At 34.4% G+C, this 21,956-nt stretch overlaps 1 protein-coding gene across 2 annotated transcripts in view; it reads right to left on the reverse strand.

The window, feature by feature from the left end:
- Positions 1 to 21,956, reverse strand: part of LOC140743586 (peptide transporter family 1) — a 67,359-nt gene that overhangs the window by 39,309 nt on the left and 6,094 nt on the right. For both annotated transcript variants that reach the window (XM_073074986.1, XM_073074987.1), the window contains exon 2: positions 4,144 to 4,222. In XM_073074986.1, coding sequence (XP_072931087.1) covers positions 4,144 to 4,222 — 79 coding nt within the window. The remainder of the gene's footprint in view (positions 1 to 4,143; positions 4,223 to 21,956) is intronic.

Here is a 21,956-nt window from a genome sequence, read left to right on the forward strand (position 1 = left end):
TGTTGATGTTGACGGCTACATGCAAATGCAGTCAGGGCTAATGAAATGGGAGAAATGGGCAGAAATGGGGCTGTAGGAAATTGAGTTTAGGAGTGTTAGAATGGCTCGCGTGGCAATTTGATTAAGCAATTTTTACTTATTTACGATTTTTATTTGATTACTAGCAGAACCCGCGGCTTCGCCCGCGTAAAAAAATATGATATGACATACAAATTTGTAAATCGTAAATTTGTACCTTTAACAATTTTAACGATAAAGTAGCATTAATATTTAATTAATAAAAGCTTTCTTTTCGACATTGTGTACCTAAATTGGTCAAGCTTTCTTCAGAAACATACACTAAAACTCTAATTAGTGGACTGTAATGAAACTTTCTTTAAAATATAAGTATCATGTAGGATACAATAATTATTATTTACACTATTCCATAGGAATCGTTCATGTTATATGGGGCCTTACATACAGTGGTTCTTTCCGGGGTCTCTGGCTGGGCGGTTAGAGCTCCCATTCTTGCCGCCCGCAACTCCAGAAGTCCCCCTTTAGTCTCGTACGACAGGCTGGGGATACTATAGCCCTGCTCTAGCCCAAAAATTAAATCTAAGGTCTATCTGTCTACCACATCACCATCACTAATCCACGCATAACCACAACCATACTCCACGGCAGGACAAAATGTTGGCACGCAGTGTGTCCAAAGTAGTTGCGATGTACCTAATCAGTATATCAAAATGTAGGCCAATTTGAATAAACTTACGCATTATCATATATGAAATTTGCACCCGTCCACGTTGTCGTGTATTTGTCTGAATAAACGTTATCTGAAATTTCACGTTTCTAACTTCGAACCTAAAAGATTCCCGTATACATACATATTATAACCCTTCTTTTACCTCCTTATTAGAATTTCAAAAACATTCCTATGTACATATGCATCAATAAATACTTTATCAGCAAATTTCTGAAAGCTATTGCCATCCAAGGTAGTAGAACCCTTTGTGGTTCGACTCCGGCGGCACCACCGCCACATCTATTTCTACCTAATAACAGCAGTGATAGGCACTGTTGTGTTCCGGTTTGAAGGGTGTGGTAAGGGATACAGACTTTTCCGAGGCGTTCCAGCTTAGTCCTCAGGGGTAGCGGCGCATCTGTGCCCGACCTCAGGCAGAAATCTTATCCTATCTGGGGTTGATTACAGATGTCCATGGGCGGCAGTAGCCACTTACCATCAGGTGGACTGCATGTTCGTCTGCTACTCCTATATTATAAAAAAAAATCTTCCTTGTCATGAGCATAGTAATACTACTATAGTTGCAGCAACATGGCATCGGTATGCAAAATGTACAGCGAACCAGATAGCGCAGCCTTGGGCCACACTAGCAATACGCATTACGTTAAAAACAACGTTTAGATACGAGCCTTGTTACTGTGCGCTGCTCTTTGTGTGGTATTCTTTGTTTTGTTACCCAAATAATATTAAATTAACAAATATATAAACCATTGGGGGATTTTTAGGGTTCAGTATTATTAATAAGCCTCCGCCTCTTTTTGTGTTATTCTTTGACTTGTTGTCTAAATAGTATTAAATTAACAAATATATAGATGACCCATTGGGCATTGTTAGGGTTAAGTACCCAAGAAGTAAAAGCGGAACCCTATTACTATGCTCTCTCTGTTCGTCTCTCACAGAGCTCTATCTCTGTATACTTATATAACGATGTTTTTTGTTTCATCTGCTGAACTGCCTATTATGGCAAATAGTTTAATTTTTCAAACTGCATTTGCTTCTATGGCTGCTGTCATAACAGATATAAAAAATAACAAAAATATGCCCCTATTCTATCGCGCGGGTTTGTGCGGGCTCGTCTCATAAATAAATACGTACATTTTCCTATCACGTGTGCCTCGTGTGTGTCGTGAAGAGGTTGCAGCGGTTTAAAGGCTAATGAAACGCCACATTACCCGATGAAGCGCGATTTGTGTTGAGACAAAACACGCGTGCGGAAGAAACACGCGTGTAAGTGTACAAACGCGTGGCAGGAACATAGATTAGTAAAGATACTTCGCCGCCTTGAAATTGAATGAAGCCACAATCGGGTTATTAGTAAGTTCTTTTTTTGAATTCTTAACAAATAAATACATTTTTAGAGAACATTTACGAATAAATAACCAATACTGCGTAATTTACTTAGTAAATAAATAATTATTTCAAATATTTTAGGGACATTTTAGCACGGAGACGTGGCAAAACTTTTTTACGCAACTATTTCCATTCTCAAAACTGGGTACATTTTCTTGTTAGGAGTGAGTAATCTTTACTAATCTATGGGCAGGCTTTTTAGTTCCTTTTTTGGGCTTACCATGATGGCGGAGGTTTTGAACATACTTCACCACGCTGTTCGAATGTGGATTAATTGATTAGTAAAGCAGTGTATGTAATTGATAGAATTATAGTGAACTCAATTGGTTTATGGTTGGCTCCATTAAAACTATTCATGGATTTTATGGAAAACAACCTTGACGTTACATACCATACTCTTAATTAAAATTTCTTTGTTAAAACTATATGTAAGTGCTAATGTCCATTTTACTATTTTTGTACTAAAGATAAGCGTTATTAAAAAATAACATTACAAGTCATTAATTTCTCATGTCTATTTTTGAGTCATTGTTGGAAGAAGTTAGGCTAAACAAATGGGCAGGTCAAGACCGTCATAGGACTGCGACTGGATAGGATCCTATGACGCAAATCTTCGCAGTATATTAATACATAAATATGTAGTGAATATACATGCCCCATAGACGGCCACGTGTATACTCAATTAGAATTAAAAAAAGAACGTGTATAGTTCTAGCGTATGACACGGTGCGACTCAACACGTCTCTGTCAATACTTTTTTAGCAGCAAATATACATATATGGGTTATAAATCAGGGGACCTACCACCATCTTTTAAAAACCACCATAGTTCAGGAAAGTTTTATTTTTTCGTACCACAACCTTCTTAGAATAATTTTGCTTTATTCTTGCCGAGTGATGTAAAATAATGACTAATTTGTCTATTCCTTATCCAAGAGGAAACTAGACATCGAAACTAGTGTCATCTCTTTCGCAATACGGCCTTGATTGTGTTCCGTTATGCGCAGTTGAAAAAACTTAAACCCTTATTATTTTTTCGCATAGCCAATGTATGAAACCAACTGAAATTGTCATGTTTTCCTTAAAAAAATAAATTTCTTGCAAAAAAAGCAATAAATTCGACCAACATGCAATTGCTTATTGTAGTGCAACAAAACTGCTTATTGTAATTTTGTAAAAACAATCTTACTTTAACGAGGTCGTGGTATAAAATTTCAATGTATGATTAAAATAATATTGTTTTAAGAGATGGTAGTTACCCGCCAGGCTAAAAACAGTTTTTCAAGGTACACTTACAGGTAAAATAGCCATTCACTCTATGTGGCCATTTTACCTGTAAGTAACGCAATGCTATATATTATATATAATATTTGTGTATCGATAAGGAATCTGTACAAACAGGCTAATGTAGGTATGATGCTACACTGCCACGCATACCTTTGAAGATAAAACGTGTAAATGAAAACTAGTTTAAAAATTGGGAATGCATAACCATGCTTTGTCGTTTAATTTTTTTTTTTTTATCATTATTTGTTTTTTTATAATATAGGAGTAGCAGACTACATAGCATGCAGTCCACCTGTTAGTAAGTGGCTACTGCCCCCATGGACATCTGTAATTAATCCCAGCTAACGTAAGAACACAGGTGCGCCGCTTCCCCTGAGGCCTAAACTAGACTCCCTGCATAAATTGGTGTGATATAAGGCAGAAAGGGGTGCGCGTTGGTGCTGCTGGAGTCGAACCACCTTCACAACGATTATTCATTATACAAAAAGTTTTCAAAGATATGTGAAGTCTACCAATAAGCACTTGGCCAGCGCCGTGTATTATTGGCCTAATCCTTCGCATTCAGAGAGCAGACCCGTGTCCAGCAGTGGGACGGTCATAAAAGCCGGTCTAATCCAGCTAAGTCCTCAGAGATAGCGTCGCATATGTGACCTTTCAGATGGACTTCAGACTTGTTTGCCAATTCTTTGTTCAAAAATATAATAGCTGCAGTTGACTTACTCCGCATTCCATAGTATGAAAATCTCTCGCAGAATTCATTAGTGACGATAAATCCGACTGCCTTTGGATACGGTAATTTCTGAAAGAAAGTAAACGCATAATTAATAAAAAAAATCGATTTACACTAATTGCTTTATTGAAAAGATTGTATAACGATTAATTTATACAATTAATGGAAGAAATAGATGACATTTTACATGAAATAGTTTGAAACAGGCTAATTAAGAGATTAAGCTAGAAATCTAAATCGAAGTGACGTCATGTCGGCATAAAAGTGGCGACTAGCATTGCATAAAAAAGAGTAAAAATAATGAATTTAGAAATTGAATGAAAAATGTAATACTGAATTATTTTCGTTTTTAGATTTTTACTGCTTCACGGATTTTAATTTATTGGGAGCGACATACGCTATATTTGTAAGCAGTCTGTAAGTTCTGAACGGTCATTTTTGTCGCATACGTGCAAAATTTAAAAATGAACTTCCACCTAAAGTATTCCCTGAGCGCTCTGACATGGGACTCTTCAAGAGGGGTGCAAAAAGAGTTCTCCAAAGCCGGAGATGCATTGGCGACTCCTCTGGTGTCTGGTGCAAATGTCCATAGGCGACGGTGACTACTTTCCACCAGGTATCCCGTCTACCTTATCGTTAGGTATAAATGTATAAAAAAGGTCGCGTTTTCTGTTTTTATAATAATTTCATTGAAGCTAAGAGTATGATGCAACTTAAGTGTATTGGCACTAAATAGCGTGTCGTCACGTAATCAACACAGATACCTATTTGCTCGTGTCCTTGTCCTAATGGTGAGAACCAGATGAAGTTAATAGCAACGTATGAACGTGCCGCTAAATGAGTACTATTTAATACTCCTTAATTTATAATTGCAAAGCCGCGATAGTCCAATGGTTTAGAAACTCGGCCTATCGAACGAGGTGTCTGATATTCAAATCCTAAGCAACAGAGGCGCTTTTTCAAAGTTAAGTGTGTATTAGAAATTAATTATCACTTGCTTTAAACAGCGAAGGAAAACATCGTGAGGTAACCTTCATACCTGAGAAATGTATATAAAAAAATCTCAAATCTCTACCAATAATACTATTGGTAAACTTCTTATTGGTGTCTACTAATACGCACTTGATCAGCGTAGTGAACTATACGAGGAGACCCCTGCCCAACAGTGGAACAATAATGGGTTGATGACGAATTTATAATTACAATCCCTTATAACATCTATGCAAACCACTGAAACGAACTAAATCCCCAAATAAAAATAGCAACTTGAAAGCGTCCTAACATAAACCCTTGGTAAGATAAAAACTCGATAACTCAAAATATTTAATGTTTTTCGGTTTATATCTTATACTATAATAGATACATAAATAAGTAACTGAGAGCATATATATTATATAGTATATAACCATAAAATATTTATATAACATAAAATGATTACAGTATAAAATACAATAGTTATTTTTTTGACAACGGTATTAGTAATGCTCGTCAAGTCATTTTGTAAAGGTCGACGCGGCCAACTCGGAGTGAACGTACCACAATATAAGGATCTAATATTTGTACTGTGGTTGTAAGTACTGATTTTTCACATAGTTTATTAAAACCTCTTTTACTACCAATATTTGGTGCCATTAGGTATTAAGCGACTGCGAAAGTACCCCATCTATTTTATGTTATCCCTATAAGAATATTCTATCGTTCAGTATATTCTTCTCAGAAAATCCTTTCATTTGAAACCCATATCATGGGGTTGCATAATCCATTATTGATCCGCCATTTTGGGTCGACCGCCATATTGGACTTGAATGATGTCACTGAGCTAATCGTGTCGGTTTCGGTTAATTCACATATACATACGAATTAATAAGACAACCGAGAAGACAAGGTAATTGAATCCTTGTAGACAAGTAATAATTAAAAATGTCAATGATCCGAATTAAACAAGATACGCGCGAAAAACATAACCCTTCCTTCGTAGTCGGATAAAAAAAACAGAAAACCAAAAATTTCATCGCGTTTGCTTTAAATTTGAAGGATATTTAACCCCCATTTTATCACCTGAGTGGTTGATTAAACACTTTTTTTTTGCGATTACACTTATTCGTAATAATTTAATAGGCCTTTGTATGAACGTTTAACGCGTAATTGGAAAGTCAAATACTTCTATTTTCGACTTTTCATTACTCTTTTATAGAAATACATTTTCATTTTTTTCTTTAAAAAAGTGGCAACCCTAAGTCGAGTTGACACACTATCGAACATTAGTAACTCGGGGGACTATGCTCCTAAAATGTGTTGTATGGAGCTAACCGGCTATAACCGGATACATTTTTTGGAACCGCCATCAATTACACTAAATCGCGTGATGGACCACCGTGCTTCGAACTGGAGCATAACTATTTATTGATGTAATTGTTTGAGGATGAGAAGTACGTTGTCGATTAAGTGACGTAATCGGAAACTCTATTACGTTTTAGTATGTGGTTTAGATAAATGGTACTTCTGAGAAAAATGCTACATGATTTTACTGTGTTACCTCTTAAGGGACTTTTTATTTTACTACTCATCTTTTCTTAAAATAGAATTAGTGCGATATGACAAACACGATTTCCTATGTGAAAAACAATTAAAAAGAAAAGGTGTTCTTATCAAATAAATCAATATTTTCACGAATCGATTTATTTAAATGACAATATGGCTTCGATCAGTTCTTATTAGTGATCGAAGCAATATTAACTTAATTTGTTATTACGATTTACGTTACATACATAGATAACTAAGACTATTCTTAATTTTTTTCTTATCATTCTAACGTTCTCCAAACTTATGGGATACCGATATAAGCGTTTTTAATATGTAGTATTGCTGCGTTTTCAGGTTTTATCTATGTATGGGTAAGGTTTATCTTAGAGTAAAATCTTTTTGACAAGTCTATTCTCACAGGCGGAAAAGATTATGGCTATTAATTGGAAGAGGAGGGGGAGCTGTTTAATTGTTGTTGTGTCTTTTCCTGTTTTTCCAACCACTAGTTACCTCACTAAGTTATAGATGTTATGACTGCTATAATAACAAATACTAAAAATAAATAATAATATGAAAATCTTGGTGGTACGGAACCCTCCGTGTATGAGTTCGACTTGATCTTGGCCAAATATTTTTTTGTAATAACATTTCAACCTTTACTTTTTTTGAGGTTTTTCAACTTAGTCCTCGTAACTTCATTAAGTGGGCTGCATTTTTCTTCACCGTTTTTTACATCAGTATTTCTATGTTATATTTTGTACCTATCTGTTTTTATATACAGGGTGAATTTTTCAAATAGGCCTTCAGGGCCAAATCCGAAACATTACTTCCCAAATTTTGATCCTTATAAGCAACACTATCAGATAGTTGAATAATATAGAGGATGTATTTTTTTTTTCAAAATGAACTCGTTCGATTCCCGGCTAGGCAAAAAGTTATTTAAAAAAAGTAATGATGCAGTTTTAGTTTCTATCAAAATCGGCCTCGTAACTCCATTCAGCGATTTTTGGCTAACCCTTATAGTTTCGGATTTGGCCCTGAACGCCCGTTGGAAAAATTCACCCTGTATAGTAGGTAAAGAAACACATATCAGATAAGTGATACAATTTTATTTATTTTTCTATGCAGATATATTTTGTAGAATTTAGTTACCTAACTATATAACTTTTAGCATTAAAAAAACAAAAAGTTCTTAAACATTTAAAAAAATAATATCTTCCCTATTGCCAATTGCATTTCCGTGTATGCAATGATAAATATACGGCAATAATTGTTAAATAATAATAACGTTTTTAAATCCGGCTGCAATTAGAACAAGTAATTTAATTAAAAAATCAAAAACCCGACTGCACTTGACAGGATGAAGTAGAATTTCCAAAAACGGTGAAATAGGCGTTTCATTATTTTTATGCAGAAAGCTAAATACAAAGTTTCATAGTAGGTATCTGCTTCAAAATCAAAAGATGTTCAAACAATATTATCCTATTTTATCTTCCTATATATATGTCATCATCAACCCCGTACTGCTCCACTGCTGGGCACGGGTCTCCTCTCAGAATGAGAAGGATTAGGCCATAGTCCACCGTGCTGGTCAAGTGCGTATTGGTAGACTTCACATACCTTTAAGATTTTTTTTTATATAAATCTCTCAGGTATGCAGGTTTCCTCACGATGTTTTCCTTCACCGTTTAAGCAAGTGATAATTAATTTCTAATACGCACATAAATTTGAAAATCAGAGGTGCGTGCCTGGGATTTGAACCTCGGACCCCTCGATCGAGAGGCGGCGTTTCTTAACCACTAGGCTATCACTGCTTTTATTATATATGTATGTATGTGTAATCTCCCCTTTTAATTTCCTTTGTTTTGATACCCTCTGATTTGTTTTGTTTTGATACTCGATAGGTTCGGTTAACTTTGTTTTTTAAAGTGATACTATTTCGCGCCAAAAATTCGCCCTTTTGATTTTTTTTTCTAACACCTATCTAAGGACACTCGGGTCATTGAGACGAATATAATGACACCTTAACTGTCGAAATTTATCCAGCCTTTTGTAAGATCGGATCAAATAAAGAAAGACAAACATACAAGATACGCGCGAAAAACATAACCCTTCCTTGGCAGTCGGGTAAAAAGAAGGAAAAAGTTCCAATAGAAAAAATGTGAGCCGTCACGGGACGCCTGGCAGATATGAAACATCGACATTATTTTGTAAAAGTAATATGCAGAAAAGAACATATTGTGATAGGACTAAATATGTCATGCGTCGCCACGCCAGAAATCGGTTTTACGTGCGGCTATAGATGTTTCACATCAAAAGTATTTGACATAAAAAAATCGATGTCCCGTTTTGACTGAAGTAATCATTGGTCACTATATTCCATGGTCAATATTTACGTTTGCGTACACTTGAAACGCAAGGTCAAACACTAGTTGTCTTTTTTTATCACATTGTTCTAATAGCTCTGTCCCTTATAGAACATTTGTCTATGTAGTTAAAGGTAAGCGTCGCCACGCCAGAAATCGGTTTTACGTGCGGCTATAGATGTTTCACATCAAAAAAAACGTTTTAAACCTTGGTCGCCAGGCAACGGTTTGTTATTAAATATTCTACATCTAGGTTGATTGGCCTACAGATAAAAATAGATTTAAACACGGAAGACCGTACGAGGAGAGCGTGAGTAAGCCCAGAAGAACGTGAGCGGCGTTAATAAAATGTGAAATAAATCACAGTTAATCAATCTATAACGTGATGTTCCGTTTATTTTTATGCTTTCATTTTAACATAATACAAAAGATAAAAAACTATATAAACCCATTAATATGATATTTTTATTAGCCACACTAGAACTGGCCGTATTAGCTATATTAAAAAGAAATATTTAAAAATAAAGTTAATTTGAGCGGGTAAAACAAATGGCGGTCTTGCAATTTATAAGTAGCTGATTGAATTCTTGGATTAGAATAGGTACTTGGAATGGCTATGTTACCTAATCTTGCAATTATAGAAACTTAACTTATTTTACTGTATTTGGCGGTAATCTGAAGTAAGCGGTAAGTGAGTATAAAGTAAAATTCTTAATCTTAATTGATATTATCATCGAAATTTCGGAAACAATTAGTTGATACAAAAATATGTATATATAAAAACATCTAATGTATCCTTCGTACAAATAAGATCATATCTTAAGGAATAGCGGTTATTTTGAAATTGCAGGTTCTTCGGTGTTATTTATTTGTGTAGATTAAATATTGCAGTCGATATAGAAGTAACATATTGATAATATAATATGTCAGTGATGTCGCGTGTTGCAACATTGTAGATAGCTACAAAACATTTCACTAATATTTGACCTACATACGAATATGGTTGTTTACACAATCGTCTGAAAATGGATAACTTTATGATATTTTTGTATCTTTTAGTCACTGTTTTGTAAGACATAACCCGGTTTTGAAAAATAGATGCTATTAACGAGTTTTGTGAAATCGATGTACAAAACGAGAATCTATAAATGTAATATATTTTTATTTTTGTCATTTACACACTTAAATGTTTTAACTAAAATAAATTAAAGTAATATATATATATAATCTATAAATCGTATATCGACAATCGAGTCATAAAAAATCATAACAATTTGAGGACATCGACCTTTTTTGACCATTTATCATTATTACGCGTACCTACGCGTATAGTAGGTAGGTGGTTAGGTAGATATTGTGTACAATGAAGGAAATTTATTTAAAATTTTGTTAACCTATGTTTCACTTTTAATCGCATTTTTACGTTAAAAAAATTTATTTACTACTTACTAGTTTACTATCAAGGTAATAAGCATTTATATATAAATAATTTAAAATAAAACAGTTCCGTTCCATTTTTAACCGACCTCGAAAAGGTGATATTTCTATGTTAGTCTGCATTTATTTTCATTTCTATTTATTAACCGTTTTTCTTTTTCTGGCTGTTTTAGCTGTTACCGAGCTTTAATGTTATCAAGGAGAAAAAATATAAGGTCTAAGCATAGATTAGTAAAGATACTTCGCCGCCTTGAAATTGAATGAAGCCACAAATGGCTTATTAGTAAGTTCTTTTTTGAACTCTTGACAAATAAAAACATTTTTAGAGAAAATTTACGAATAAATAGCTAATACTGTGTAATTTACATAATAAATAAATAATTATTTCAAATATTTTAGTGGCATTTTATTATACTTGCAAGCCATAAGCAGGTATCTACTATTCGTATTTATCTACTAAAATTTACATAATCAACATAACGACATTGAACTAAAGAAATAGGCATTTAAATTAGATTAGCGATTTTTTCCTTATAAGCAATGTTGCATAGACTAATTGACACCAATATAATACAAGTTTTGAAAGTCGTAAATATATCGATAACGGCATTTCCACTCTTATATTTTATACATACTCATAAGTGACGACTGGCAAGAGGAGTAGAGAGGAAACTGGGAAGTGGCAGTGTATGTACATATTATTGTAAATGCTGCTTGTCACAGGTATGACTGATGAATTTAAGTAAGGGAGTGTATGTCTGCTAGGCAAATATTTGCGGCGGCGCGACGAGCACCGCGAAGAGCAGTATGTCGAGCATAGTGTGGATGTTGAGTACACTGGCAATTGGAACATTAAAGGAACGCTCCCTCCGTACTCTTTCCGGACATCTAAATTTTATTTGTTTTTTGCTTGCGTTTCATCAATCCCACATGAGTTAATAGGTAATATTGTCTCTTGCACACGTACGTTTTTTCACATTTAATATTTCATTAACCTAAAATCAGAATATAATTTATAATTATAAATATTTTGTAACTATGTGCTATCACAATATCAGTCATGAATAGCTTCAAACCCTTTCTTCTCTTGGACCGAGAATAGGCGACTAGGCGATGAGGCGACTAATAGATTAGCTACATTCAGAAGAGGAACAGCGGCGTTTTTTATGGCACATAGATGAATAAGGCACGGTGTCACTAATGTGCACACATTTCTAGAGGATCCCTTTCACTTGGTAATATTATTGGCCTTTGACTACTAGTGGGATTTGAAAGCACTCGATGCATCCATTTATGTCGAATTGATTACCATATTAACAATAAATACATACTTTTCCGACGTGTTCCAGCTTAGTCCTCAGGGGTAGCGGCGCATCGGTAGCCGACCTTAGGCAGGAATATCTAATCCTATCTGGGATTGATTACAGATGTCCATGGGTGGCAGTGGCCACCTGATCTTAGACTGTATGTTCATCCGCTACTCTTATATTATAAAAATAATAAAAATACCTTATCCAAAATGGATCAGTAGGTGTAGAGAAAATCGCAGGCATACAAACTTATATAGCGTTCTAATAACATTTTTTTGAAGTTGGTTAATGACTAATAATTAACCCGATCGCCATGAAACTTGGAAGTAGTTGAGTACACTTCCACAAATTTTCAGACCTAATAGTATAGGTGCTTAGTACAGTTGTCCTACCATAGATGCAACGCGTCTATACAAAAAATATAATGGAATTTAAAGAAGAAATATATACCTACCTAAATTAAGGATATTTTGTTAGTGTGTAGTTGTGTATGGTTACTTCTAACAGAAAGCATACTTTTGGACTGGTGGTGGCGTTGATGTCAGTATTTTTTTCAGGCAAGATAACGAGACTATCACAGGAGTCTACTAGTAAATAATATTAATAACTAGACTTTATCTAACACCGGCTTAAGTTTTTACAGACATAGATAAAGTAATAGTAGAGTGCAGATTTTAAGTATCTTGTCGAGTATTCAATTATTGTTTGAAGAGTTGAAAGTATTATTAGAGTAAAATATTGAAAGTATAATAACCGTTCTAATTGATACTTCAGCTGGTTCCATTGTTAATTTATAGACATTTAATAACCGTTGATTAATGTACTTTTATTATTTTCTAATATATTAATTGACGCACAGTGTTTTTCTTATTATTAAGGAGTAGCAGACGAGCATGCAGTTAACCAGACGGTAACTGCCGTCTAAATGGACATCTATAGCTAACCCCAAATAAGATTCCTACCTAAGGTCGGCTACAGATGCACCCCTACCCCTGACGACTAAGCTGTAAAGCGTTGTAAAAGTATGTCTTACTTTCCACTCCCTTTAAAACAGACTACAGCAACGCTTAACATTGGTATTTTATTTGTATAAAAGTCTTCAACAACATAGTAATATTATTATTTAAATAAATTATTACACTTTTTGGTTTCAAGTAAATTAAATAACGGCGTAATTGATAAAGATTCTTAAATTTGAGTAAACAACTTATAATTATAATAAATTCGTACCTTGCAAGCTACTAAATATGTTTTGCTTTCGATAATTAGGGGGTAACCACTTCATATGGTCAGGTATGTACGGCAATTAATTTACTTCCTACAGACGAAAATTACTTAAACCATCATTGTAAGGGTTCGTACACAAAACTGCGATGCGACGTCGCATCGCAAGAATCTGCGAGCTCCCTCGACGCATCGCAGGAACTTGCGAATTGATTCGCATCGCACAGTGGTTGTTGTTGTTGGTCACCCTGAGAGACGCTACGCCGCACGATATCGCATCGCAGCAATTCGCATCGCAATTTTCTGCGTTGCGAATTCGCATCGCGTCGCATCGCAGTTTTGTGTTCGAGCCCTAAAGATTTAGTTTTGTAAAAATAGTGTCTACACTATTCGACTCGTAGTTAAATATTATTTATTTTGTTTATATCATTATTGTTCCATTTGTTATAATTGGTTCCACTCGACGATAAGGAAAATGTTTGATTACGTACGACATCGAGTGGTTTTTCATTGTCCACGCGACTGGGTCAAGGCAAGCACTCCAATGAAAGATTCAGTGAAGGTTCACCAGCGATTGACCAACGCGCAACGTGCTATTGGTGCTGAAAGAGACTGCTCTTGTTTTATATAAATGCTACCAGCGTTGTGGTTTCACTCGCGTTTATATGGCCACAATATAGACTATGTTATTATAATTGACGAACTCCGTGGCGGAGCGGTCACCATACCGGGCTGACGCGCAGAGGATTTCGAGTTCGATCCCCGGCCAAATAGATATCTAAATTATGAATTTAAATTTCTATTCTGGGTGTGGGTGTTCGTGTATTCGTCTGTCCTAGGATTTTCTGTGCCGTGTGTCCATGGCATCCGCGACACAGGGAATCTTAGTGTGGGGCTGTGAGTGTAGAAAGCATATTTTTCTAGATATTATAGCTATTTCAGCTTCGTAGCTAAAACCATGAGTGACCCTGACGAGATATCAAGTTAACGGTCCCAAGACCTTTTTATTTATCCTAATCCATCAAATTGCATACCTGACGACATTTTTTCGGATTTTCACCAACATGTGCCTTCCTCGAGGTTGCATTCTTGGCATCCATTCAGGCTAACCTCTAACTTCAACTGTAAACTTTTAAGTGGTAGGTATGACAAAGGTAGTTTCAAAACTAATTACGAAAAAACGAATATTTGACTTAAGAAGATTTTCCTGGCCACACTACACTAATGTTTGTAGGTATATATTTTTATATTCCTTTACATATCTGTAATAATTCATATGGGTAGGTATATGTTGAATCGGAAGCAAAATATAATTATCTTTGTATATATATTTCTTATGTGCGTGTATATGTCACTGAACTCCTCCTAAACGACTGGACTGGACTGATTTTGATGAAACTTGTTGTGTGCTTTCAAGGGGACTTGGGAATGGTTTAGATTCACAATTTAGTCCGTGGGAAAAGGTTTTTTTAATAAATTTTTAATTCGTTAGTAGTTATAGAATCGGTAACTATGCATTTGATCAAGTTTGATGATCTTTAGCAAAGTTGTTGTCCAAGAGCCCACGAGGGTTTGGGAGTTGGTAAGACCAATTTTCGGCAGATGGCACCACTGTCATTCCAATGCAGGTACAAATTTTCTGTTTTATGTATGTCATATTATTACTTTAAAATGCGGGCGAAGCCGCGGGCACCACTAGTAATTATATATAGGTATGTAACAACAGCAGTATACAAACATTTTTTGAATGATGGCCAGCTGACTGGTTCTCTGGTTATAAATCACGAGTCACCAACATACGTATAACATATGTATGTATGTCCAATTTTGGCCAAACATTTTAGTAAGGAAATCTTGCAACACGTTTTAAACCCAATTCAGTTTAGTTCGGTTACACATAACCCCATATATGGACTATGACGTTGGTTGAAAGTCTCGTACAACTTTACGGTGGCCATTTCAATGCGAAAAGCAAGATGATATTTTTATCTTAGTATAAGTATATTTATTTTGTAGTCATTGCTTCAAGTTAACAGGCTTTCTTTAAAGTTTCTTTATTTCTATTATAATTCCTTTATTTATAGGTACTGACGACAATAAATAGGTATAAATGAATTTCAAAAACTTTTAATGTAATGTAACACCAGGCAAACGTACAGTTTAACATAATTTTGTAAAAGCAAAGACCTAAGCTATTTCAAAATATACACATTGTGTTAATGAACATATTATTACTGTTTTCACTATTGGCACTGGCAGCTTACAATTATATTTAATATGTACATACATATATTTATAATTACATATATTTAAAACAATGTGCTTCTCTAACAAACAAGGAGCTCGAATTAAAGTTGTATCAATCAACACTACCTAAATATATTAATTTACATTCCTAAAATTAATTGTAAGCAAGTAAGATACTTCTATTGTTTCAACGCAGCATTAAAAGTATATTTGTCAATAGAAAACATGTACAATCGCTCGTGTATTAGTAATCGAATAAAATAGTCTTCAGTCACTATTCATTTGTCGAGCGAACTAATATATTTTTGTCAGTTTTAATGTATTGATCAATAAGAATACACGTACGGTATAAGTTATTACTACATACTGTGTATGTAAACTGCCATATTCACATACCAGTGAATACTATATCTAGTTATATTGCGATAGATAGGCATATTTGATTTAGATTATTAAATCTTTGAGAGGGCTGGATAAAAGGACGTTATCATTTTAAGTATGTAATGCACAATTCTCTGGGCCCACTCGAAGGCGACAAATAAGTACTTACATAAAATATCTTTATTGTTAAGAGATCTTTGACCTGGATGTCGGGGACAAACCACAGTAGATCAAACTATACATAATCATTTTGAGAATTTCTTAAATTGTCCCGTACGATATTACCCAAAACTTAACAATGGAACATACGTATAACTTTTTGATTCTAAATGTTTATTATATATTCATTTATGAAATAGTCCGTCGGTAAAATAAATAAAGTTTTGATTTTAAAAAGATTCGGACCTTCGACCTTCGGCGCACAAGTCCTTTAGCCCAGCTCATGGAACGAGAGAGACACCTCTATTATTCACACTGGTAATACTTCCTTGGCGCGTCCACACCGCGGAGGTGGGCATCTCAGTTGGCAGAGAATGCTTGTATTGTGATTAAGGAAGGACCCAGTAATGCGAGATAAATCAAGGTTCCTTGCCTACAGTTACAGGTGGAGTCATCGACTGGAAAATGTAGAACGAAAGCACAGAAATGTAATGATTTGAAAATCGACCTTTCAATAGTTTCAATCTGGGAGACCGTGGATCAAATCCCTAACACGCCTCTCAGTTTACGACGTTATGGACATAATAAAAAATAATTATCACTTGTTTTAAAGGCGAAGCAAAATATAGTAAGGCAACCTAATTGTCTGAAATTACTGTAAAACAAAGTACGGAAACGCGTATGAAATTTATCAATCAACTATTAAATCAACCCTTTTACTCTCAGAAGACCCGTGGAGACGAATTGTTTTTATAACATAACTAGTTTTTGCCCGCGGCTTCGCTCGCGTTTAAAAGAAGATAATATGACATACTAACATACATAAAACTGAAAATTCGTACCTTCATTGGAATGACAGTGGCGCCATCTGGCGAAAATTGATCGTACCAACTCTGGAACCTTCGTAGGCTCATGGACAACAACTTTGCTAAAGATCACTTGATCAAATACATAGTTTACGATTCAATCCTTATTAATATCGATTAAAATAATCGATATTTTTGGTTCAAAAGATCGATTCTCCGATTAATCGATCTTAGATCGCCATCCCTAGTTCCCGTGGGATTTTCGGGATAAAAACTATCCTATGTCCTTTTTCGGGTCTCAGACTATCTTTGTACAAAATTTCATTAAAATCGCTTCAGTGGTTTAGGCGTGAAGAAGAAACAACCAGACAGACAGAGTTACTTTCGGATTTATAATATTAAGTAAGGAAGTAAGGATTTAATTTATCAACAACACTACATAAACCTAAGCATAACAAGGAGTTCCTTTTTCTCTAATCTTGTAGGCCGTCATCAAAATCATCTGAATTATCTTTATCTTTATAAGATAAGGATAAGTAGAAAAAAGAAACAAGGTTATAACATTCATCTTACATCTTCAGGTATTTAGGAAAAATAACAATAATTAAATATGTTTTCAATAGGTATATAAATATATTGTAAATTTTGACGTGTGTTACTTGTGCATCGGAAACTGTTCCTTTGGCGCTACTTGCTCTTTTCTGTGGTAAAGTTAGTTCATATTATATTGTTTTAATTGATAAGGATTTTATAAAACATATAATGATATATTTGAAATGTTTAATTAATAGTGGTAAGTTAAGCCGCAGAACGTGGCAAGGCCAGCCTTGGGGTCTTACAAAGAGACAATGATCTTTAGTTTATTTCCTCAAAATGATAAGGTACAGAGTCGTTCATTTTTAACACGCTTTTATTAGCTTGGGTTGTATGTATGTATGTACGTAACAGTAACGGAATCTTTGAACCCGATTTCTATCCACTTTGAACGTTCAGTTTAATTCAAAATTTTGAATTATTATCAAAAACCGATGACAATACACGATTTTAATAATTTTGTACCATTGTCCTTATCAACATCCTCAGGATTAACGATTTTCGAGGCGAGAAAAAGCGCCTGAGGGAGAGTTCAGGCAAAGTTACTACATTGATTTTTAGTTTTGAAAAATAATAATGTTATTTCCCTATAACTCAAATGTACTGAAACATCTATAATGCCATCTTGTAGAATGATTTTTAGGATTCCCGTACTCCTCAAATGATAAAACGAAACTTTCCGCTGTCTGTTCGTGAGACACAGGGCTTTATCTCTTAAACCGTAATAGATAGACACTTGATTTTTTTACAGACCATGCATAATGATTGTCGCCATAACAACAAATACTAAAAATTAATAAAATAAATGTAGTTCAAAAAACTAAAAAACACGCTTTTATGATAAAATCATCTAAAAAGTAGAAAATAATTTTCAATCTAGGAATCATTTAAGGAACAGTAAATTGTGAAAAAAGTGTGGGGTGCTTTTCGAAAATTGATAAGTGGAGCACTCCACGCTTTTTTCACAATTATACAATTTACTGTTCCTTAATTGATTCCTAGATTGAAAATTATTTTCTACTTTTTAGATGATTTTATCATAAAAGCGTGTTTTTTAGTTTTTTGAACTATATTAAATGATTTATATTGCTTTTGGCATTAATGTTACAATTGTTTGTCTGTGTGTATAGCAAATAATAAGTTTAAATACATGATGTTTTAGTTATAAATGCTATTAAATTATGAATATATAATGTACTTGAATAATATTTACGTCTTTTGGTACATCGTAACGGTTTCTTTCACATCTCTTTAAAGAACGCTAAAAACAACCAGTTTTGGTAAAACTGGCTCTGGCACTTCTGTTTGACAGGACCGTTGTAAATAATGATAATAACCAAAATGTTAATTTATATACAATTTTACTTTAAGTTATACCACATGGGTTTTTTTATATCGGAGTAGAGGTAAACCGTAAGATAAGGATTGTATACTGAATTGGACGTAATTTTTAAGTTGGCGACATCAAACAGCGGTAGAAGGAGTATGGATCAAATGGGTAAATACCACCGCTACACCCATTTCTATCGTGAAAACGTTCTTCCATTTCAGTATAAGGATGTGAATGCCTGCTGACTTATTTACAGTCAGCGCCAAAAGTAGATGAACATATTAATGTTTCAAAAAATACCTATTTACCCAAACATAAGTAGCTGAACACAACTAGAACCATAATTAGATGAATGTCGTAAAGTTTCAAATGTAGATAAACACTACAGTGTCAAAAGTAGCTGAACAATGATATTTGAAAAATAAAAATAAATAAAAATTGTTGTATAGATTAAAGTGCAAATATCACATTACTATGTTCAGCTACTTATGTTTTCTTACGATGTTCATCTAATTATGATGCTAGGATTGTTTACCCATTTATGAATTTATTTTTAAAACCTTAATCTGTTCATCTACTTTTGCAGCTGACTGTATACATGAGACGACCTGTCGATGCGACTATCGTAATCCTCAGGCGTCTGTGATCGATTTCACGTAGAAAATCTGTTCTATCACAAAATAAAATCTATATTTTGTGGTTCTTGAATGGTTACAGATCACTGGCGGCAGTGGCTATTAACTTATATACATCTTATAACAATTTTATTATATACCATGCCGTGAAAATGATGTACATACAAATGTGGTTAGCGTCTGGTAAATGCCCAGTTCAGGTAAATTCCCTTTTTCACTATTCAATAGCCATGATAAACCTACTTATATGCATTCCTAGAAGAGTATTATTATTTATATCCAGACCTATGTAGAAATTGTATTAATGTTTGATAAACTATAATCTGTATAAACCATTCATTCCACTTCATTCTTATGATTTGTTTTGACTTAATTTCACAATGAACAAGCGGAGGGTGGCTATTTTGCCTCGTTGTAGTAGCAACCTACCTATTGTCGCTGTATTCTAGTCTGTAGGGATTTGTACAGTAGTGTACCTACTAGTAGGACTACGCAATACCCTTTGCAACTACCCTTAAAAAGTTAGTAAACGTTGAAGACGAGGAAAGACGAGTAAGCCCTAAATTTTTGTTTTGAAACTTTTTCATACCTACCTTTTCTATTGGAACGAAAATTTCAAATAAAGTTAGGTATTTCCTTTGTACTACGATAAGCATTACAGTCTTTTTCCCACATGTGATGTACCTACCTATAATTTTTTTTATAACTGGAGCCTTTTCTTCTAACAGGAGTTATTCGTTATTCTACAGGACAGGGTCATTTGTATTAACAACTTAATATAAACACGAAACTGACAAAACTATAAGACAGACGCAACATTATTAAAATGTAGAATTAAATATGTAAAAATGCACTATTACATAAGTATTATTTCGAAGTTGTACAATAATTGTTAAATAAAGGAAATATCCTTAGAAGGCACGCGTGTATTATATTTCACACTTCATGTAGGAAAATGTAGTCACGTTACACACTTTTACATATGGAAAGGAAATTTACTTTATTCGAACGCGATAATTTCATCCTCATTAAAACTACAGCATGTTTAAATTTTTGCATGAATCAGATTGCACTAGACTTGGCACTTATCTATTTACAAATAAATTGGGTAACGTAATTGGATGACGACATCTAGTTTTTCTGCTGCAGCATCTTCTCAGAAGTTGCCGACGTGCAGCAAACTGAGATGCTCCAATAACTTTTACGCTCCACTTATCACGATTAACGCGCTACTTGCAAATGTGACTTATCGCAAACATGCAGTTCATGCTGGCGATTAAGTTTCATCTATTGAAAATTTGGTACCTTAACACGCGTATACGAAGATGTTTTTATTAAATAAATACACGCTGTAGAATTTTAATTTTTATAAATTTATTTTATAAATTAATTATCACTTGCTTAAACGGTGAAGGAAAACATCGTGAGGAAACCTGCATACCTGAGAGATTTAAAAAAAAAATAATCGCAAAGGTATGTGAAGTCTACCAATACGCACTTGGTCAGCGCGGTGGACTATGGCCTAATCCTTCTCATTCTGAGAGGAGACCCGTGCCCAGCAGTGGGACAGTAATGGGTTGATGATGATGATGTAGAATTTTAGTATATTATAAGAATATTTTTGATGAGTGTCCTTTTGGACCTACCGCCTCCTTATGCCTACATAAGTTCAAACACGCTTTTTAACTCAACTTACATTAAACAGGGAAGAATATTTAACGAAAATCTCCTTCGCATTTCGTTTGAACGTTTTTGGAACTTTAGTTGGGTCTGCAAAAAGGTGAGTGTGGCGATTGGTAAATGTGGTAAAAAAATAAAACAAAACGTGTTTGACTTGTTTGGCAAAATATTGACTTAGTTCGTTTTTTGGCCACGATACGGGGTTATACTTAAATACATTAAGTATACTTTCTATAAAGTGATTGTTATAATTTATTTCAGGACAGGAAAATTATTTCTCCTTTTTATCGTTGTCATATTTTATGTTTAAAACTGACTGACTCGCGATTTGTTACTTTAAAATATGGAAATTGCGATTCCACGTATATTACATGCAATTTTGGTAATTATTCTGTCATAAATCCATTCATTTATCAGAATTGGCACCTGTGGGCTGCCAAAAATAAAAATAAAAACACTGTAGGTTAATAACCTATACCAAAAGAGCGTTAATTATTGTCAACCTTACATTTTCATAAGCTATAGGGGGTATATCTGGGGGCACGACTGTGCCCCCGCTAAGTCAAAAAAAAAAGAAAAGAAAATTGGCATGTATAAGTATATTTGAAGAGAAATGACCTGAATGTAAAACAGGTTATTGTAAAAATTATGTATATATTTTCTACATACCATGGAAATTTATAATCAAATAAACTTGGTATATTTTGGCAAAGTAATTTTTGAGATGGACAACTGAAAAGGAACTCCCCTTTTCCTCACTCGAACTGCTTACATTACCAGTAACGTTTGATCTAACACTATGAGTAAAAAAGAGGTCTTTTTGCATGAGACTTTTTATGAAATGTACGTATGGTTATTATTTAATATTTTCCTACATCCTAGAAAAACTAGAAGGTAGGCAAATATAAAATATAATATAAAAGTAGCAGGCGAGTAGGCAGTCCACCTGACGGTAAATGGCTACCACCGCCCATGGACATCTGTAATCAACCCCAGATAGGTATTAGGTATTCCTACCTGAGGTCAGCCACAGAAGCACCACTACCCCCAAGGACGCAGCTAGAACGCCTCGGAAAAGTATGTCTCCCTTACCAAACCAGATGAGGTTATG

Source organism: Epargyreus clarus, unplaced genomic scaffold, assembly GCF_041222505.1.
Source record: "Epargyreus clarus isolate Ecla_fem2 unplaced genomic scaffold, WU_Ecla_fem_2.2 ptg000007l, whole genome shotgun sequence".
In the NCBI taxonomy this organism is placed as follows: domain Eukaryota; kingdom Metazoa; phylum Arthropoda; class Insecta; order Lepidoptera; family Hesperiidae; genus Epargyreus; species Epargyreus clarus.